Here is a 23270-nt window from a genome sequence, read left to right as displayed (position 1 = left end):
ATAATATATGATATAGATATCTATGTATAATATTATATTATTTAGATATAGAGCTCCAGGACTCCAACCGGAGCACCGGGAGAGTTCTAGAATATTTACAGAACACGGCCAAAAGCTGTGCGCCTCGCCATTGTGAAACATCCACAGTAAACACTAGCGCATGGTAGCTACTGTGGCCGCAGGCTGCTCAGGGCCACACCCCCACCCTCCACCTTGACCCGCCTCTAAAAAACGGCATGTTTGTGGAAAGCTCATTGTGGGATTGACTCGTAGTGGCTGTAATTCTGCACCAAGGCTGAATTTCTTGAAAGTACTGTATTAGGGGCCACTAACAGCTATATAAAAGCGTTCATAAAGTAGCATGCCATGGGATCTTTAAGGTGGGAACGGTCATGCGGTCCCCCTCGTCAGTCCAAGTATTGTTCATGATGGAAAGATCAGCTCAACGGAAGCATTATTGCCAGGCAGACACACGGCGAACTGACAAATTATATATTTTTGTACTGAATCTCCCTGCTTCTGAAATGCGCGAACATCTCCACCCAGCACTTGTCTGCTGGGTGGACGAGCGCTGCATTCCACTGTGCGATCATCCCTGTTGCGTATGCCCTCACACATTGTTGAAATCATATGCTGGATGCTTTAATCTTTATGTGTTTTTGAGTTAATGATCAGGCCTCGTGGCTATGCGGACAAAAGGGGACATTTCATAGTGGATGGTGGAAACCGGGACATTTTAGCGACCCGACAGGCTTTTGCTAGGACTCTGGACACGCAACTCAAAATCGGGACTGTCCCGGTAAAACCCGGACATCTGGTCACCCTAGCTTAGTCAGCCTGAACATTTTATTTTTGATGGTGTCCAGGGGTGGGTATCTTAAGGAAGGGGTGTATCTTAAGGATGTTTGGCATTAGCCAGCACATCTAGCAGAACAAAATTTGAACCATTATCCATTTCTAACTCTACTCATAGCTACAGGGCTAGTCGTTTATAAACAAATTTGTTCTTGTAATCTGTTCCAATTCCTTAACGTTAGTACAGTTAAATTAATCTCCTATTAGGTATTTTTTTAAAACATTTATTGAATTTGAAGAGTTTATATCATAATTGCAATGCATAGGTGAGGCCCCAGAGGGTGGTTGTTTTAACTTGCTTTGTTGGGGATCCCTAGCAGTAGCCTAGGCTAATCCACAGGGTTACCAAGTCGTTAAATTCATAATTTATGTCTCACTTATCAGCCAGTGCTTGGCCATATAGCGATACAGCGAAGTATTAGCGATTAGTTGAGGTGGAAAAAGAGGACATCAGAACCAAGGGAAACGATGCGTGCATAGCAGTCCTCCTAGCTCCACATTTTGTTTGCATTTGTTGAAGGAGTTTTTCCAGATCGATAACAACCCATTTTTTCACATGTTAAAATTTAAAACACCAATCTATACTATATATATGTAATGAAGAATGGCAAATGAGGGCGCATTTGGAATCAACCAATCAGGGCACGCTCCGAAGTTACTCCTGAATATTCATAGCGTGCTTTACAAGGTTAAATGAGCGACGGAGGCGCCAGCGAGGATGTTTTCTCGCAGGACGCCTCGGATTGGCTGACGGGCCCCTTTACTTCAGCACACAGCAGAGTCCGCAGCTCATCTCGGTCAGACGGGCGCAAGTCGTCGCAACTCCTGCCACAGGTTGGTCGATGCTTTTCTCCGTTACCGTAACTTGTGCTGGCACCGTAACTAAAACATTTGACAACATTAGTCTGCTATACTGACGGCGCAAACGATTAAGGTGTCAGGACGGTTCGTTGCAAACCGAATGATGTGATGATGTGCCAAGATAATTTCCTCAAAAAATATTTTACTTCCTGCTCGTTTTCTTCCTCAAGCGGATTTGAATGAGGTTGAATTTGTGCATTAACTTTAAACACCGCATTTTCCATATAACTGCGTTATTCACCATGATGGTGTGACGTGTGGCGATGCCTCAATCGCGCACGGATTCTCCCGTAAAACTTGAGATCACCGTTAAGGAGTTGGATCAGACTTTGACAATTCCAGTTTGAAGTGTTGCCCACCCACCTCTCAAATGTGTGGTTTTGCGTGTTAAACGAGAAAATTACGCATATATTGTCAGATATAGTACTTGAAGTGTCGCTGTGCAACTTCAAGACCCTATTGGCTAAGTGTGTGTGTGTGTGTGTGTGTGTGTGTGTGTGTGTGTGTGTGTGTGTGTGTGTGTGTGTGTGTGTGTGTGTGTGTGTGTGTGTGTGTGTGTGTGTGTGTGTGTGTGTGTGTGTGTGTGTGTGTGTGTGTGTGTGTGTGTGAAGACGCTTGATGAGCAAATACCTAGTGAGCTACACACCAGGAAGTGACTGTCTTGGCAGCCGATAGATGGAGATCATCGACATGATACACGACTTGTTGAAGCCACGACACTTTTGGTTTGTGCGTGTATTAATATTGACATTGACAAAGCTAGTGCCACGCCTGAGATGTGGTAATGTAGGTCTGAACAGACGGGTTTTTACTTTAGTTTATTATGGCACGTAGTCAATACTGGAAGGGGTTTGTAGAAAAAGTCGCACCCCAGGAATGTCAATGGAAACGTGGTTTCTCGACTTCCACAACCTTTGCGTGTTGCGTCTTGCCTCTACCTGTAATCATTGACACCAGGCCTGTCTTCTGTGTGTCGTTAGTGGTTTAGAGTAGGCCTACAGCCTACAGTAGGCCTAATACCTGTTTTCTATGTAGTTTTGTAGATCGGTTTCTACACTTGTTTTACAAACACTATCTACATATATGCTGGATGCTGGAGTTATAGAGGCCCACTCAATGCACTCTTTGAACTCAACGGTAAACATCTCTCGACTTTCATTGTTTACTCAACACGTCTTTGAGTAACTGACCTTGGCCAACTCACGCAGTACAAGACGTCATTGCAGGATTTGGAAACACGTTCTGTGCCTGGTACTACAGGACCTTGCCTGGGCAGTGCTGACAACCGCAGGAACCGAGAGGAATGTCAACTATGAGACACTGCATTAAAGATGCCTGAGGTGAAATATGGTCTTGCTTGTGTACTGTAGCCAAGGTATGTTTGAGACATGGGGATATGTATATTTTATGCACGATAGGAAGGTGTTGACTTGGTATGTATTCAGTACCACTGAATACGTGTGTGTGTGTGTGTGTGTGTGTGTGTGTGTGTGTGTGTGTGTGTGTGTGTGTGTGTGTGTGTGTGTGTGTGTGTGTGTGTGTGTGTGTGTGTGTGTGTGTGTGTGTGTGTGTGTGTGTGTGTGCACTTAGATGTCCGTTACCCTTCCTCTGTACTTGGCTACAGAGGAATGTTGGCTTCAGGCCTTTCCCAATGCGACAGACCTTTGTTGGTACAAATCTCTTTAAAGGCGGGCCGGCATTGTTTTTATTTGTCAAATATTTGAATACAATATTTGATTCTGCAACTGTCAATGTTTGATCAGGGAGAGAGCTGGTAATACTACTATGCAGTTCTCTTTTCACAGCTTTGTATCTTCTAAATATATTTTTAAGCAGAAGCAATAAAATCCTTATTTTTTTAAATCAATAAAATAGATTTATATTATATATTGTGTTAAATTATTGATTTCTTAAGTAGCAGTACTGGAATAATGTGTGCAATTGGATGGCGTCGCCAACCCCCCCCCCCCCCCCCCCCCCCCCCCGACCACAGTCCTGTTTGGTCATCAGTGATTTCCCACTCATCCCCTTATCTGGAGGTCAGACGTGTCACACCACTAGAAACGTTTCACCTCTGCCCTGCTAGAGCCGGCCCTAGATCCACGGTGCAGTGCAGGCACAGCCTCAAACGCCCCACCCACCCCCCCATGTACGGGATCGCACGCACTCATCTCTCCCTCAACTGTTGACATGCAACAAGTGTTCCCAACAACTGCTGCTCTTTCAGTGAAAACAACCCTGCTACAAGAAAGCTGTGAGGACCTCAGTGTCCCCTCTGTGTGCGGGGTCGTCTGAGGACATGGTGGTTTGGTCCTTTAATGATTATGGAAGCAGGAATATGGTTTCAGTTCACCCTGTGGTGGGGAGGGGGGGGGGGCTACACCCACACAGGAACAGCACTTCAGACAAATCACACATCCAAGAGCAGGAGATACTATACTTTCTGAAATCCTTAAGTGTGTGTGTGTGTGTCCACTTTTCTAGTTTTACTTTACTACTCCCCAAGTTCTAGGTCATCATTTATAAGCAATACAAACGCTTTATTTGAGTTTTACTATGTTTTAGTTTGACATCTAATAATGAAGAAAAGCTTTCTGTTTGTGCAAATGACCGACAGTATAACTCATAATTGACTGCAAACTCTAATCGGTTCACAAAGATGTCAAATGACCAGACTTCTGGTGAAACATGTTGGTGTCCACAACATACTTTCTTTCCAAATGAAGAAGTACGTTTTAATGAGAACCAGCATCAGATTAACGCTTCTGTGTTCCATGACTGCCAGCCCAGAGGCCTTTTGCATTATGCATGGCGTGATTGGATTATATAATTGTAGCGATTAATGGATGAATGGTTGATGTGATAGATGCATGAATGAATGGGTGACCTTTGTTCTATTTAGCTAACACCATCCTACACACACACACGCACGCACGCACGCACGCACGCGCACGGACATGCACAGACTCACACTGTATTTATTGATGGGACTGACGGTGGTAATAGTAGACACTGTGCTTTTCTTGGATCCATCCAACAATAGGGGAATAAGATCCAGTCTTTCCGCTCTGCTCAATCTGGGCAAGGTATTCCAGCACAGCATTATATTAGTAGTTAGCAAATGAGTATGTCAATAATTAACCCGGTTCACTAGTGCAAAATGATGCTAAACTTAACCATAATTGCCCAAGGCAGTAGTGTAATAGCCAAAGCAAATACAGCCATTTTTAAGAACTAAAATTAATTATTATTGAGGAAAAAAAACATATTTGATACCTTTGATAACATTGAACAACTTTCAGACCTATTGTTCAATGGCTTGGTACAAGAATTCTGCACATTTATTTATTTAAAGCTAGAGTAGGCAATTTATTTGAGAAGCATTTTTTATAATTATTGTTGACGTTCTCTTTACATCCCAACAGCAATCGATAAATCAAATGCTCAGACAAAAAAACAAAGAACTAACGGTTCTAACGGTTCTAACTAACTAACTAGAGTAGAGTTTATTTGAATTTATCAGACGAATGTAATGATTGGCTGCCATACCTGTCTACCTATCAGGCTATGACCTGAGTCGTCCACAAGGCTAGGCAGACCTATTGCTAAAACTAGCGAGCTAGTCACATGTTTTGGGAAGGAGACCTGACACAGATAATACTGATAATTGCCTGCCTACCTTTAACCTTCTGCAGGCCACAGGGCCTGTGCTACATTTGTGTCAATCAGTTTGATTATCTAGGAGGTATTGACAGACAGTGTATTCACAGAAAATCACTCAACCAGCCCGAGCTCAATCTAGTGATTAGCTATCAGCGATGCCGAGGTGCACCACTTGACTGGCTATCTGGGTTCGGGTTCAACACGACTAATGCATTCCTCCTCCACCACATGAACCTCTCCTCATATCGCGTTACATAGCATGGTTGCATGGAGTTCCAGTTCCATGTTTTATTTCTGGATTTCTTGCTGACTGGTTTCGTATTGTCTCATTGTGTCCTCACAAAGCAGTGGCTCAATCAATAACTTAGAAGGAGCAAACACAGGGTCAAATTCAAAGATTTGACCCTGAAATTCCAAAGGTTTGCAATACAGGGACATTCTTACTTGGGCGGTCCATATATCAACAAAAACTCTGATGGTTGTAATTCTAACTACGCTGTTGCATGACTGAATGAATGCCTTTTGTATTCAGTACTTCACCCGCTAAAACCTTTCCTTTCATTTCTTCCTTTCTCTTAGCTTTCCTTCCTTCTCTCACTCAGACCCTAACCTTAAAACTCCCTCAAAAGCCAGTGTGTGTGCGTGGCTGATCTGTATTCCTGGAGTGTTCCTCTCTGTGTGTGTGTGTGTGTGTGTGTGTGTGTGTGTGTGTGTGTGTGTGTGTGTGTGTGTGTGTGTGTGTGTGTGTGTGTGTGTGTGTGTGTGTGTGTGTGTGTGTGTGTGTGTGTGTGTGTGTGTGTGTTTGTTATCTAGACAGCTGGGTCTCTTCCTCCTTCCGGATTGGTTTTTCCCCTTCTTCTTCTGCTGCACTGAAGTGTGCAGTTAGCCAGAGTGGGGTGACCAGACGTTGTGCTTTGCTATTGGTTTGTCATTCTTCCGGCCCAAGTATGGAAATTGGTGTCCGGTTGGGGGGGGGGGGGGGGGGGAGTGAGCAACACCATGTGACACCACTGGCATGTCACTCACATGCGTGGGCCTGGAATGACAACACAATCACATTTGTATACGTTTTATAAATGAGACATCCATACAGAAAGAGACTATTTATTCTCTATGCCTCTGGTGTGTGTGTGTGTGTGTGTGTGTGTGTGTGTGTGTGTGTGTGTGTGTGTGTGTGTGTGTGTGTGTGTGTGTGTGTGTGTGTGTGTGTGTGTGTGTGTGTGTGTGTGTGTGTGTGTGTGTGTGTGTGTGTGAGAGAGAGACCTGGGGCGGGGGGGTTGTGTGTTACCATAACTTTACAGTTGGATTGACTATCTTGTTGTTGTAAGATGTAACAGCTGTGTTGTGTAAGCATCACAGCTGTTCCCCTGTTATCAGTAAACTGAAAATACTGGAGGTGAATTCACTTCTAGTTCAAAACAACAGGTACTCAGGAGTGGACATGGAATCACTCTAGTAACCCGAGAACAGCAAACTTTGCAGCGAGGACAAATGACCTGTTGCGCCGATTGAAACCTTGAATTAACATTCCTTGTGAATATTCTCCTCACTCAGGCCCGGCACATGGATTTCACAATCATAAAAAACCCAGACACAACACATTTCACAATCACACAGACGGACGGATGGACAGAGTCATACACCACACACCACACAGACAGACAGACAGACAGACAGACAGACAGACAGACAGACAGACAGACAGACAACCCGTGGAGAGACAGCAGCTGATGTATGCACGTGGTGGTGTCCCGCGTGGCGAGAGATCAAAGGCCCTGGGACTCTAAGAAACACTGTTGTCCCCCTGTGTGTGTGTGAGTGTGATGGGGCCGCGGGCCGCTGTGGTTATGCAGCTTTAATGGTGGTGATGTCACCCTGAGAGGGGGGCCTGTGGGGTCCAGGCCCGTCCCCGCTTCTGTTTGCAGTGGGAGGCGGTCTGCTATTCATAGTAGTCCCACGCAGACACACAAACTCAAACACCTCAGCTCAGGGGGGCTATTAAAGTTCAGTTGAAGTGCTGCATGCAGGATCTTGAGACACACACACACACACACACACACACACACACACACACACACACACACACACACACACACACACACACACACACACACACACACACACACACACACACACACACACACACACACACAGCGCTTCGCTACCGGCTTGTTCACCTGGGTTCTTCAGTGCCGGCGTGCTTCCTGCCTCACTGTAAGTTCTCATTCATGTCTTTTGACTCACTAAGAAACTTGAAAAATGCTGGTGTGAAAATGTTTGAATGAAACCCACGAACAAACACACACCACAGCATTTTATGTTGTCCTACAAGAGCCTGTTTTAAGTGTGGAGAAGGTCAGCCTGGTTGAAGTAGGTAGCTAAGTCATGGAGATATATCCGTACCGTTGCTTATGCTTCAAGTAGTACTTAAATTGTTGTACTGTACTTTTGCCCAGTGGCATCTTCTCGTTGCTACGAGTACTAATAATCCATTCCCAAGGAGATATGTGGAGGCGGCTCTGAGCCAGTTGGAATACCAGAGGAACTGAGGTTAAAATAGCAGTAGGTGAAAAGTCAATTGTTCACCCCACCGTCAACTCAGATGACCCGATGAACGAATTGGTGCTAGATCTCAAACCAAGTATTCCCCATAAATGTGAAGTACTTATTCACAACTTTGAATTAGGACACCAGGTTAGGTTTGTGGTCACCTCACAGGCCAGCTGATTTGAATACAAACCACAATCTGGTTAGAGTGTATCATAAAGGTCATTGATGTTGTAATGAATGACAGGTTATTTGTTAACACAGTTGGCAGCTGTCTTTAGAATTGTTAAATCAGCTGTTAATTGTGTACTCTTTTATCTAAATGTTTACTTCTTGAGTATACCGATAAGCACTCAGTTTACCGTGACCTGTGTAAGAAGGAATGTAACGTTTGTTTGGTCGCAAGAGAAATGGACCAGATGTCATGCTGCTGTTTTAGTGTTTTACAAAGTACTACATCGTATGTCTACCAGTGTATGATGTTGACATTAGATTTTTTCCATTTACATTCATACTACCCTTAAGTTCTATTTATCTCTATCTTGTTTGTATTGTATTCTTATTTTCATTTAATATTTTGATCCCTGTTTTAATGCTCAGCTTTATGCTGTAGCCCCCTCATCTCCCACCTAGGATTGAGTACATTATATTTAATCTTTACCTATTTCAGGAACGGTCTGGCCATTAGCACTTTTGCCATAGCCTGGCTTTCGCCAGAGACGGGAAGTGTTTTTTAAGTAATAACAGAAACTGATGCTGTCATGTCTCAGCTGAGTAGTTGTCACAAGCTTCTGCTTATCTGATGAAATGCGTTGGGAAATGTGCCTGTTGAAGAAATGTTGCCAGCAGCTGCAGATGTTTCACTCAGTTTAAAAACTTGTCCAATGCTTTATCTTTTGAGGATTCATTTAAATCCAACACAGACACATAGATAAATCCACACAAGAAATACGTGTCAACCCAATTCTTGGAATACCTGACAGTAACAGTAGTATTACACTTATATAGAACGTACACAATACTAATACAATAGTTTCAATATTAATACAATACTTGCAGTGGTCATACACTACAGTACTTACAATACAAATTTTTTTTTGCATTAGTTCTCTCCTAGAAATGCTAATGTTTGTAAGAAAACAAGCGCATGTTTTATCTCCATGCAATTTCATAATGAATTTCAGCTTGTTCAGCTTTGCAGTATTTCTGGCAACCAATCACATTCCATCACACATGAGACAATAGAAGGGGGTCACGTAAACACAGAAAAGCATGAATGAAACCGACTCAAATCCCCCCCCCCCCCCCCCTTTTAGTAAATACGTGTTGCCATGGAGATTCCGGGTGTGCTAAGGCAGCTGTGGACTCCGGAGCTGGAAGACCTGCGGCAGTACGTGCGCGGCGTGCCTACCAACGTGCTCATGGGCATGAGTGCCTTCGCCGCCCTCAGCACCTACTGGTATGCCACACGGCCCCGGGCCATCCCCGCTCGCTGTGACCTCGCCATGCAGTCCGTGGAAGTACCGGTAGGTCACATGATCACATGCCACTCCAGACCTACCGTTAGGTCACGTGATCACACTCCACTCCAGACCTACCGTTAGGTCACGTGATCACACTCCACCCCAGACCTACCGTTAGGTCACGTGATCACACTCCACCCCAGACCTACCGTTAGGTCACGTGATCACATTCCACCCCAGACCTACCGTTAGGTCATGTGATCACACCTCAGAACTGTACGTTACTTTAAACCTACAGTTAGGTCACGTGATCACATCCCAAAATTTAACTTTACTCCAAAACTACTGTACTGTACTCTAAACCTACCTAACCCTAATCACTAACCGTAACTACACTGTATAGGAACATGCTGTTCCATAATGTTATGGAACAGCATACAGAATCATACATTAAAAAAAAATGGGCTTCTTTCTTTTCTCGCCATTAAGAGACACAATTCAGATTTGAATCGGTCTACACAAGACTTTCACCTTGTAGGAACCTCAAAGCGTACGGGTCAACCAGAAGCAAAGGCTTCACTGCGCCCCGTGTTGTTCTGTGTCCTGCAGGGTACCGAGGGAGCCCGGAGGCTGGCCCACAGCGACAAGCTGCTGACTCACTTCTACGATGACGCCCTGACCCTCTACGATCAGTTCCTCCGAGGCCTGCGGGTGTCCAGTGAGTCCCCTCTGCTTATGATGCAAACGCCCAAGTGCCGTAGACTGTGTGAAAGGTTTGCTCCCAGAGGAGACATTTTCTGGGTTTTGTACAAGTGACACGGTGCCGACCTAACCCTAGCACTCTAGAGTACTCTGACGGTCTTCAGTCAGAGTAGTAGCTTTTAAATTGACACGGCACGTCTTTCAGCAGAGTTTTATTCATTTTAGTTTGCGTATATAGTGGCCCTGAGCTTTACTATAATGACCTACTCCCATTTTTTTTGAAAACCTTTTGTTCATTTTTACAAAACCCCTTTGTACGCTGATTAGATTTATAAACAACCCTGTTTTGAAAATGTGTATCCTCAGTGGAAAATAGACCTCAGGCTTGTTTGGGATCCCTATAGCAGAAGGCTGAGCTGGCTGGGAGGACAGCTACTCACTTGATGCGTGCGAGCAAGCTTCGCTTCCAGCCCTGATAACAAATGTTTCCTAGTCCTACATTGTTTCCTACATTTTGGTGTCTATTTCCATCCAAAGCTTGTTACAATGCATTGGGTAGAGATGTATACTGTGTGTATTGTATTATGGGTGTTCCCAGTGGGAATTGAACCCACGTGCTACAGGGTCAATTTGGCATTCTTTTCTAAAGATTGTCCCTGGTCTCTTGACAGATGATGGGCCGTGTCTAGGGTCTAGGAAGCCCAACCAGCCTTATGAATGGCAGTCCTACAGCGAGGTAAGACGTGTCAAAAGCAGAGGACAACTCTTGCTGAAGACATTCATTCAATGTTCTAACATCAATAATGGCAGAAGTTGTAGTAACAGTAGTACCAACAAAAGTAACTTTGGATTTTGTACAAACCCAGGTGGTGAGTCGAGCAGAACACATTGGCTCGGCGCTCTTACACAAAGGTCACACTCCAGACGGAGACAAACACATTGGGATATTCTCCCAGAACAGGCCGGAGGTAAGGCTGACACCTTGTTTTCCTTAAACCTCAATGCTGTGCCACTGTCCTTTCATCGCACCCCTCTTTATCAGTCTAATGTCGTTCTAACCGCATTTGAATCAGCACATCAAGGTTTAATGCATTGCTGTTGTATTTGCCAACAAAACCCATCTAGTATCTTATCTGAAAGCAAGGCTCTCCGTTTCTCAAAATTCTGCTCTTTATTTATCTCGAAGCCTTCAGTTTACAACAGCAAGCCTGTGTGTGTGTGTGTGTGTGTGTGTGTGTGTGTGTGTGTGTGTGTGTGTGTGTGTGTGTGTGTGTGTGTGTGTGTGTGTGTGTGTGTGTGTGTGTGTGTGTGTGTGTGTGTGTGTGTGTGTTCCAGTGGATCATCACTGAGCTTGCGTGCTACACGTACTCCCTGGTGGCCGTCCCTCTCTACGACACCCTGGGCACGGACGCCATCGACTACATCATCGACAAAGGTGCGCCTTGAAGCACGCACACACGCACCGGCCATGGCGTCACGATCCTGTGGCTGATGCAAGACCGAGTAGTAGATCTACGCAAGTGACGTAAACCATGTCACATGCAGAATGTCCCCTCTGTGACCTAGGGGTGTCACTTTTGAGAAAAATCAAGTTTGAACGGATATCGAATACCAAGTAACGTATTTGAATATATTTGAATATTTATGAGGCCCCGCCCCCCCCAAAAAAACAACAACACAGTAACGGAGATTCAATCACAAATGTATAACGTGACAAGTGGAGACATAAACAGGACTTAGGCCATATCCTCTTTGTTTGAAACAGTATATCAACTTAATCAATATCAAGTGCCACTATGCATAGCACAAAATTAGGCTATGCAATGAAAAACAAAAACGGACTCGGAACTGCACAGCGCAAACAATGACGTGACAACTTAAACAGAAGACCAGCAGCAGGAGTACTAAGGCTTATAGCCTATCTGCAAGAAAATAATCTAATTCTTAATGTTTTTTGCTTGTTTTTTGCTCAACTTGATCTACTTGAAGTGCGGCTCTCTTTTTATTCACGATGTTACCTGCAGTGGAGAACACACGTTCGGAGGGCACAGACGTGCCTGGCACACACTGGTATAGGCGCGTCTATATTGAGAGAAGCGGGTATTTGTCTCAGCCTGTGTCTCTCCACCAATGCAGCGTGTTTCTGTCTGATGATATATTATTCGCTTGATTAGCGCGCCCGCTAATGGATGAGATTGCAAACAATAAAATAAAAAGAAAAACCAAACGGTCTAATCATACTGTAAAAAAAATGCACCACACAACATGGCATTTTAAAAACCGGTTTGATTCTATATATTTGAATACGGATATGTCACGTCATATTCAAATGCATATTTGAATATTGAATAAAAAGTGACAGCCCTACTGTGACCTGACCTTGTCTCTGTCATGAGCCAATGGTTGGGCCAGTTGGTTTTTATGATCCCAGTGGTTTGTTTTGGACCGACATTATCCATTAATGCACCACACCACATAATCAGAGTCCAGCTAACAGACGGGAGTTTTAACCCCTAATGGAATTAGGTTCCGAGGTACTTTAGCGTCATGACAAAAGAGTACCTCTTCTCCGACACATATATACATGTATATCGTAACGCCAAGGGGTGTGGTGCACTCCATATACCGCATCGCTCGTTGTAACACTCCTACACAACAACGGTCCTAAATAAAAGTAGCACAAAGGTGGCGTGGGTCGTAGCCATGGGGATGACACGCCCCACTCCTTTTAACTAGAACCCTCAGCCCAAAAACATCCCTGTGTAAGAATTCCAGCCGAAACACGGGGTTAACCGTCACTTGGCCGCGAGCTTATCCTCCCAGTGGTCTTGTGTCTGCCAGCCTCCATCTCCACGGTGTTCTGCGACGGGCCCGACAAGGTGAGGCTGATCCTGGGCTGCGTGGCGGAGAAGGAGCACTCGGTGAAGACGCTGGTGGTCATGGAGCCCGTGGACAGTGAGCTGGTGGCCCAGGGGCTGACCTGCGGCATCCAGATCCTCAGTCTCGCACACGTAGAGGTGAGAGGAGAAGAAGAAGGAGCCTCCACACCTCTCCGGTCTCCGCTACCTCCAGAGCCAGAGAAGATTACGAGGGAGTCTTATGACGTAGACATATGACGTGACTTAAAAGCAGTGGCAGGCTAATAGTGCTCGGCTTCGGGACCCTCTACAGATACACAGACAGTCAGTTGGCGCGACTCTGACTCCGCCTGCAACGTGAGTGTTAAAGGTCCCATCACATGCCACCAGGTGTGGTGTGATCAGCCATTACAAGCCGTTTTGAAAATCTGTCTGTTATGACATCACAGGTGGGCGTGTCCACCTAGATGTGTGACGGACAGATGAGCAACGTTTGCTACAGTCCACTGGGTAGGCTGTTAGACTGATCTGTCCAGCATACATCTAGGTGGACATGCCCACCTGTGATGTCATAACAGATAGATTTTCAAAACGGCTTGTAAGGGCTGATCACACCACACCTGGTGGCATGTCATGGGACCTTTAACAGACAGCGGCAGTCTGATGTGTGAGGCAGGGAGCACATGCATTGCTTTCTCTCGGTTCTGTGGTACTATACTAACTGCAGCTTATGGGCTATAATTCGTTAGCCTCATCGCTAGGCTAAGCATAGGCCGATGAATGAAAGACAAATTTTTAGCAATGGCGTAGTTATGGATTTGAAGTCTTGGTAACACTGATGATTAGTCTTCCCAAGCTATCAGACGGGAATTCTCTCCCAGCCTTCTCTTGGGATCCCTTAACCTTACCCTAAGAACCAGTAGGCTCCTCTAGATTGTAAATTGAGTTAAAGTTGAATTTTGGAAGTAGGAAATAATCAGAATGATGACACAAAACTGAGTAGTAATGACGTAAGTGACGTAAACCATGTCTCATGTAGAACACACAAAAATGTCACCTCTGGGACCTGACCTTGTGTGAGGTGCCCACTAGTTTGCACAAGTTATGATATAAACTCACCAAATACAATTAATTGATCAAAATACGGCTATTCGCAGATTCCCTTAACATGAATAAGCTACGACTATAAAGGAATTTGAACACATTTCAGCTGGGATGGTTGAAATGTTAAAGATCCTGAAGATCCACCCCTGCTTATAACTGTCCATTTTTGTGTTTTGAAGGATCTTGGAAAAGCCCATTACACCAAGCCTGCAGTGAGTGGACACACACAAGCACATTGTTCACCCATCGACCACCAAGCTCTCCCTCAACACAACCATCCTCTTGTCCACTATCTCACTACTAAAGCAATCACATTTTTTCCATTTCATTCCAAATGACGATGTCCAACGTATTGATTGATAGTCATTAGTTTGAGTTCTGTGTGCCGGTTGGTTATTGTTTCCTGTTTGTCTCTTTCATTGCCGTTTGCAATGTGCCACAGCCTCCAAAACCAGACGATCTGGCCCTGGTGTGCTTCACCTCTGGGACCACAGGTAAACCCTCAATAGAGTCCAGAACCAAGACTCTGTACATGTGTGAGCACATTCAAATGACGTGGTAATGCAAATTGATATCTAACCCTGATTGTGTGTCCTTCCAGGGAACCCTAAGGGTGCGATGCTAACACATGGGAATGTCATCTCAAACACTGCAGCATTCCTTGAACTAACAGACGTAAGCAACGGGTCAATATAGGTGTGGGGTAGTATTGTAAAGATAACTTTTAACCTGACCCAATAACAGCAAATTGTTTTCGAGGTTAGGACTTTTAGACTAAAAGATAATTTTTAAGATGAGAAGTTCTGTAGGTGTATGGATGCATCCCGTTATATTTTAGGGTTATTTTACGTCTTTGAATCCTGTTGTCCCTCTAATATATTCCTTTCAGATCTCCATTTTGGTTTTAACCTATCTCCAAAGTGAATTAACTGAGACACTTTCTAATATTCTTTCTGCACTGTGCTATCTTAGTTCAGACTCACTTTCTCCTTCTTTCTGTGCTTTTCCTCTTCTCTGTTGTCTGACCTTCATGTCTCTCTACATGTCTGGGCCTCAGAAAGTCCTGCAGCTCAACACTAAAGATGTACACATCTCCTTTCTTCCTCTGGCCCACATGTTTGAGAGGACGATGGAGGTATGCCTTTATTGACGTTAATGTGTGTGTGTGTGTATGTGTGTGTGTGTGTGTTTGCATGTGTTTGCCGTGTGCTTCACAGGTACATTGCAAGCTGACCACCCATGATGTTCACATGTCCTTTCTCCCGCTAGCACACATGTTTGAGAGAGTGGTTGCGGTATGTAGATGCTTACACCTGTTTCTTTCTTTCGATTGTTTTGGTTTTAAAATCTACTCAGGATTGTAGAATTGGTGCCACCAACTTTATTCCAATAGTTTGATATTTATAGGAATTATTGGCATTGGGTGAGGAAATAGATCACTGACAAAAGTCAATAAATTATGATATTTGTATTTGCCTCAGTTTAATGCATGTTGTAATGAAAAGGAAATACAAGGGTGACATCAACTTGACAGACTAGATACTAATTATACCAAAAACGACCTCTTAAACATAAGTAGAACCTATTGGAAAGGTGCAATACATACTAGCTGATTCAATATGATCAGAAACATGCAACGGTATCTGTAGCTCGACTCTTAATTGTGTTATCATTACTAGTTATGCCGTGGCGATGTTCCATGATGTGAATAAATGTGTTGTAGAAATTTATCCAGGTGTATGTATACCAAATGTAGATGTTTTATGCAGAGTACATTGTGCATGTTAGCATGGGTATGCTCCCTGTGGGAATACAACCCCTAATCCTGTCAGCTGCTCCATGAGTTAACGCCGTGCTCTTAGCAGTTGGAACAGTCGACCCATTCGTCCTTCAACTTTCGCCGTTATAATATTATATCATACCATATCATACAATCATGTTTGTCTGCTTCACTAAACATTTGTAGCTGGCGTTTGAATTACCTGTGCACTGTTAACCACAGTTGAATCGTTATTTATGAGTAAAACCTGTGAATACATTTTTCCAAAGCAATAATGACTTTTTTAGATCTTAAGTGAATATATTCCTCTCACCTTTTATAAATTGTTTTACCATAGTCTAGGAATGCCTAAAAAAAATAATTTGCTGTGAATTGAGATGGTGGATTCATCCTTACACAGCAGCACCCCCTAGTGGCGCTGCGTGTCACTGCACCGGTGTGTAACGCGTCTTGCCTTGTGATCCAGGGGGTCGTCCTCATCAACGGGGGCCGCATCGGCTTCTTCCAGGGGGACATCCGTCTGCTGATGGACGACATGAAGGTGCTGAGACCAACGGTCTTCCCTGTCGTTCCACGTCTTCTCAACCGCATGTTCGATAAGGTCAGAGGATCCGGAAGTGTGGGATTATATTTGTAACTAGTTGTGTCGGTGATGATAATGGCTGAATGTCGTCACTATCTTACATCACTAATGCAGTTTGATCAAATCGTTATTAACCAGTCACTCACCTCATACTTTTTTATAATAAACTGGAATATTACTCCATTCACAATCTGAATCCACTTTGTTGACATGCATGCTTTACACATGCAAGGACTCTTTCCCTCTCAGTTTACAGACATAACATTTAAAAACTTGTTCAATGTTTATGTCACCTTGTGTCCACAGATATTTGGTATGGCCAGGTCTCCGTTGAAACGATGGCTGCTTGACTTTGCGTCCAGGAGGAAGATGGCGGAGTTTAAAAGCGGTGTGGTGAGGAAGGACAGCATGTGGGACAAATTCATCTTCAAGAAGATCCAGGTGAGCATACCAGAAGTTCTGTTGCATTGTGGGCTCGCAACCAGCCATGTCTGAGATGTGTTGATGGAGGGTGTGGTAGTTTTATTGTTTTCACCCAAATGCACCTTCTGGGATCAATAAAATCGTATCTTACGTTTCTTTCTCTGTGAAAGTTCAAAGCTGAATAGAAGCATCCATCCAATAAATAGCCCCACAGCTCTTCAGTGTGAAGAAAGAGGTGTCCATTATCCCGTGAGTATTCATGTGTGTGTGTGCGTTTGGTTCTGCCTCCAGAGCGGGCTGGGCGGGCGGGTGCGGCTGATGATCACCGGGGCTGCTCCAGTCTCCCCTGTGGTCCTGACCTTCCTCCGCACGGCCATCAGCTGCCAGGTCACTCCCTCTACTGCATACACACACCCCTCACTACTTCTACTGGGTATATATACACACTGACTCCTCTGTTTATACACACACCCCTCACTCCCTCTACTGTACACACCCCTCACTCCCTCTACTGTACACACCCCTCACTACTTCTACTGTACACACCCCTCACTACTTCTACTGTACACACACCCCTCACCTCTAGTACTGTACACACCCCCCTTGCACACTGTACACGTCTGTCGACAGATCTCATTGACTTTGCATGGGACGCTCCCAAAATGCATTGTGGGTCTGTCCGTCAAGTCGGCTCCGTCTCTTGTGTCCAAAAGTTGAGAAAAGTTTAACTTTTCAGGTAGCGACGGATCCGTCACCCAATCAGATCGCGTTATGCAAATATACGCACGTGCACTGTCCAATGAAATCGCCTTTGTAATACAACCCGGGAAAACACATAGAAACGTCAAAAAGCCCCCATCTGTCGATGGACGTGTACAGTGTGCAAGGAGTGTTACTCCTCTACTGTACACACCCCCCTCATCTATCTACTGTACACACCCCCCTCATCTATCTACTGTACACACCCCCCTCACTCCATCTACTGTACACACCCACCCCTCACTCCCTCTACTGTACACACACACCCCTCACTCCCTCTACTGTACACACCCACCCCTCACTCCCTCTACTGTACACACACACCCCTCACTCCCTCTACTGTACACACCCACCCCTCACTCCCTCTACTGTACACACACACCCCTCACTCCCTCTACTGTACACACACACCCCTCACTCCCTCTACTGTACACACACACCCCTCACTCCCTCTACTGTACACACACACCCCTCACTCCATCTACTGTACACACCCACCCCTCACTCCCTCTACTGTACACACACACCCCTCACTCCCTCTACTGTACACACCCACCCCTCACTCCCTCTACTGTACACACACACCCCCTCTACTGTACACACACACCCCTCACTCCCTCTACTGTACACACACACCCCTCACTCCCTCTACTGTACACACCCCCCTCACTCCCTCTACTGTACACACCCACCTCTCACTACTTCTACTGGACACACAACCCTCACTACTTCTACTGTATATACACAACCCTGACTACTTCTTCTGTGTATATAAACACCCCTCACGACCATAGAGGGTGTGTCAGACCTCCACTGCTGACACCATGTCAATAATGCACATTGCTTCATATTTCATATTTTAATTTTTTTTTTTAAGTGTCATCATTGTGTCATCATTTTCAAGAATATTTTTTCATAATATTCTTGGAGGCTTGTCTGCAAAGCAAATTCCATTTAAATGAACTAATTCAAATATGTCAACTTGCGACGGGCATTTGACATTTACAATTAATTCATCAGCAAAAGTGATAATTGCCGATGAAAACCCTGATGAATTGCCGCACTAACATCAGCGTATCTTGCAGTTTTATGAAGGATACGGCCAGACCGAATGCACCGCCGGCTGCTCCATGACGCTCCCCGGGGACTTCTCTGCAGGTGAGCAGGTCCAGGACACATCGATGAGCAGCGTCATGGAATACACCAGCGCTTATTCAATCCACGGGAGAACGTTTCCTCACACCTCTTGTAGCGACAGTTTTCCTATAAAAGGTCGCTAAGAGGCTTAGGTGGGCTCCAGGCAGTTACGCGTCGTTCAAATGAATCCAAGTCCAGTGATGTTTATTGTTTGACGATTTATTCTTGGTTGTATGATGATTTATTCTTGGTTATTTGACGATTTGACGGTAAACAGAAAATATAAATCAGGAGCGCCACTAACCCCCTTTCTCTCTTACCCCCCGCCGATCCGAGTGCCCAGGTGTATAGATTAAACCACACCCATGTGTCAATCAAAAACGGAAGTGACATGACCAAAAAACAGTATGAGTGACAAAATAAACAATAAACAAACAGACCAAATATGCATTTTGGCCCCTACACCTCTCATCCCCCAGGTCACGTCGGGCCTCCTCTGCCCTGCAACCTAGTCAAGCTGGTGGACGTCCCCGACATGAACTACCTGGCGGCCAACGGGGAGGGCGAGGTAAGAACAGAGTGTACTATGGAGCCCCCTAGGGCACCCTGGGGCACCCTGGAGACATGCGCCGGAAGATCAGTGGTGGGAGACTCTGTGGTCTGGCTGCTGAGTGATAGCCAATCACCAGAAACTGCATGGTGCTTTTATTGGTACACAGTTTCTACCTGTGGTGGTGGTGTTGTTGTTGTTATTATCACTTCTCTTATTGTGTGTCTGTTTTGGGCTGGCCGCTTGTTTGTGTTGTAGGGCTGATGGTTACGGAGGGTGTAGGTCCTATGCCTTGTTTTTTGTTGCTTTGTATTGTGCTGACGGCTGCTATCAAACTAATAGGTTCCATGGGGACATAAAATATTTACTCTACTTTTACTCTTAAGATCCTTTAAATACTCACTAAGGAGCAGAGCGGCCATTAAGTAATCCATTGCATTTATATAGGGATTTCCAAGGCACCCAGGAACTTAATAACAATAATAAATGGGAAATGCAGATAGTATCAGATCCTGAACAGAAATAAAAACCATCATATTTCACCATATTGAGCGATTTGTCAAACATTGAAAAGCAAATAACAGCATCTGAAATATGAACCGTTCTTCTCTATCCTAGGCGATTGTTAAGCTGTCCCTCTGTCCTAGGTGTGTGTTAAGCTGTCCTTCTCTATCCTAGGTGTGTGTTAAGCTGTCCCTCTGTCCTAGGTGTGTGTTAAAGGACCAAACGTATTTCGAGGGTACCTGAAGGACCCTGAGAGGACAGCAGAAGCTCTGGACAAGGACGGCTGGCTCCACATGGGGGACATCGGGAAATGGCTGCCGGTGAGCAAACACTATAATAGGTTGTCTCACTCACTGCCCCAGTAGTCATCGGACGTTGCTCCCACTGCCCCGGGATGCAGCACGTTCGACGGCTCCATCAATCTTAAACCTCTCGGCTGGGAGCTGAACACCCCAACCCTTGTTTCATTACGGGATGGCACGAAACACTGAAGGATTGTGATGCAAGTGAAACTGTATTTGTGTCAAAGCCCCATCTCAACGTGTCTGTCTGCGGTGTTCACAGAACGGGACCTTGAAGCTCATCGACCGCAAGAAGAACCTCTTCAAGCTCGCCCAAGGGGAATACATCTCCCCCGAGAAGATAGAGAACATCTACAACCGCTGTGAGCCTGTGGCCCAGATCTTTGTCCATGGGGACAGCTTACAGGTGGGCCCTACCTCAGTGTTTACCCGGATGATGCATAAGAAGTGGACACATTATATACTGTATCGACTTTATCGGTATCTAGATATGAGTGATATTTGAATGTGATATGTGTGAGGATGCAGGAGGGGTGTATATAATGTTTGTGGGGTTTATAGGATTTGTGGGGGTATATAGAATGTGTGGGGGGTATAGGATTTTTTTGGGGGGGTATGTAGGATTTGTGAGGGGTATAAAGAATGTGTGATGGGTATATGATCATTTATTTATATCTTGTGTGGTGTGTCCAGGCTTTCCTGGTGGCCATAGTGGTGCTGGATCCAGAGCTATTACCGGGGTGGGCCCGGCAGAGAGGCATCGAAGGCTCCTACACAGAACTCTGCCAGAACAAGGTTTGTTTTCCTCCCTTTGTTCATCAGCAACGAGCAGCTGCCTTGACATCACTGTGGATCCTAACATAGACCTTTTCCCGCGTTAGGACATTAAGAAAGCCATTCTGGAGGACATGGTGATGCTGGGGAAGGAGGGCGGGCTAAAGTCCTTCGAACAGGTAATCATTCACGCTAACACCTTGCAGATTGCTCATGCTAGACGCCGGACGGTGTCGCCTCATGGTCATGTCCACACACTCTGTGCAGGTGAGGGAAATCCTGCTGCACCCGGAGATGTTCACCGTGCAGAACGGCTTGCTGACCCCCACCCTGAAGGCCAAGCGCTTTGAGCTCCTCCGTCAGTTCAGGGAGCAGATCGACGTGCTCTATGCCAGCGTGAAGATGTAAAGACCGCTCCCATTTCAGACGAGCAGCAGCAAAAAGTGACAATCATTTAGCACCTATTGCCTGAACCAAATAGATGTCAATGGAAGGACCCTCGCGTAAATATGGTTGTTCATTATTTTCCGATTAACTGGATCCTGCGGCAAAGGGGATCCTATTTTTAACATATTGCAGCAGAGCGGATGATAGATCAACTAAAATAGAAAGTCAGACATTACGGCCTTGAATTAATACTGTAGGACATGAATTAAGATTGAATTGTGCCACATCTGTGCCTTAACAGTACCGTACACGTCCATGAACTGTCCCGCCTCTCCACCTCAGGACGGAATAAGGATCTTTGTCAACAACCAGGAAGTTGCAATGAACCTTTTTATTTTCAACACAGTGGTCAAAGGGTGGTCATATTTAATATTTTGAGTTGATATTTAATGTTGTCATAGGACTTGTAAATAATATATGTAGAAGAAAATTAGTATTTGTAAAGGGTGTGATGACCGGCACTATAGTTATTCCCTGCATTCTCTGAGGTTGCAGTGACTCAAGGAACACAAACACAAACTTGGCTGTTTACCGGCGCAAGAGACCACTGCTTCATAAACCAGTTGGGAAAACAAGCTCTGTCTGCAACATGAAATCCTGTTTCCACAAAAGCATCCCAGAAAAGGTTGGACCACTGACATAATTAGTTCCCAACATGTGTATAAAGCAGAGCTGGTATCGTAGAAGACCATGCCCCTGTGAGGTCAGGCTATAGGGCGGTCATGATTCAGTGTCAAACTAAACTGTTACATGTAGCAAGTCTGAGCATCTGTAGTCAAATAATGTCATGCATTCATTTCAGCCATAGGTGCTAGATGTGGCCAACAATATTTACGGAGATCTCAATAAAACCACTAGAACCATGCTGTTATTATTTCATAATGGTCCATTTTCATTTGAATTAAAATATCTATTGGCTGGAGCTGCTGTTTTCTGTGTTATTGAAGAGCCTCCCTTTTCTTCTAAAGAAATTGACACATGATGCTATCATTTTAGTTCTTATTACTAGTACTACAACAGACTAAATAATATTCAATACATTTGTATGGAAGATGTAATCAGGCATGCAAACTAGTCACCTTTCTGCGAAATTCGCCGTTTTTTAAACAAAATTGGCCACTTGTGTGATTCGTGGAGATCCATTGAGAAAACATTGGGGGTGGGGGGGGGGGGGTTCACTTTCGTTATCGAATAAAAACGAGACGAAAATGTAAGCGGGACGATTTGGGAAGCGGTCCAATCAGAACTAAGCTCTTTATGTGGGGAAGTACTGATCGTCCCGCCCGGCAGGTCAACTAGCAGGCACTTGCTGCGTCGCAAGCATGTGTCCAATTGTAAACAGTTTGGCGCAACAATCGCCGGTTAAAACACAACCAACTTGAAGTCATTGCCAGACGAGTCATCCCGAAATTCACGCAAACAGTTTTTTTCTTTCAAGCTAATGTTATGTGTTTTCGCTAAAATTGGAATACAATACAAGCTGAAATAAACCACCGCTGTCCTATAACGGTACCGGAGCTCTGTGCTGTCGACACCACAGCGGGGCACAGAAACACAGGATTCACTGTGGTTTCTGTGACATGAGAAACACTAAAAATGCTAAAAATACTAATGTTTTATAAAGAAAGCTATCTTAGGGGGAAAGCCACGCAACACGGTTACATACAGTAATGTTCTTATGACGGGAGAAAGGAGCAGAAATATAGTATAGAGACAACTTGGAGCTGTGTGTGTGCGTATGTTTGAGTGAAAGACGGGAGTGGATGAGAGACAGAAAAGTCGGATGGGTCACTGAGTGCAAATAAAGCTAGTGCATCCCAGAACAACAGACCAAGGAGGACGCCAGAGCAAAATGCACACACAATAATGTTTAACCTACAGTTAATATCTGCTTCTGTTTTAAAACATTGGTGTTTAATCCCTGCTCATCAAATTGCAATTGCTTTTTAGTTTTATCT

The 23270-nt window shown here is 44.8% G+C and overlaps 1 protein-coding gene across 1 annotated transcript; it reads left to right on the top strand.

Annotated features, from left to right (window-relative positions):
* Positions 1 to 1548: 1548 nt before the first annotated feature.
* Positions 1549 to 22218, top strand: LOC311341236 (long-chain-fatty-acid--CoA ligase 1-like; the record flags this gene model as incomplete). The annotated part of the gene is given in 23 exon segments (XM_084466132.1): positions 1549 to 1631; positions 1633 to 1689; positions 9243 to 9249; positions 9252 to 9452; positions 9999 to 10107; positions 10763 to 10827; positions 10958 to 11059; positions 11427 to 11526; positions 12933 to 13108; positions 14233 to 14265; positions 14496 to 14547; positions 14655 to 14728; positions 15271 to 15348; positions 16300 to 16434; positions 16723 to 16857; positions 17131 to 17226; positions 18684 to 18756; positions 19215 to 19303; positions 19993 to 20109; positions 20354 to 20497; positions 20785 to 20886; positions 20973 to 21044; positions 21133 to 22218. Coding segments are annotated over 23 exon segments (2241 nt in total). The 3' UTR covers positions 21274 to 22218.
* Positions 22219 to 23270: the final 1052 nt, after the last annotated feature.

Source organism: Micromesistius poutassou (genome assembly GCF_964030765.1).
Source record: "Micromesistius poutassou genome assembly, chromosome: 3".
Taxonomy (NCBI): domain Eukaryota; kingdom Metazoa; phylum Chordata; class Actinopteri; order Gadiformes; family Gadidae; genus Micromesistius; species Micromesistius poutassou.
Note: the sequence above shows the minus strand (reverse complement) of the source record. Positions and strands in the feature narration are given on the sequence as shown.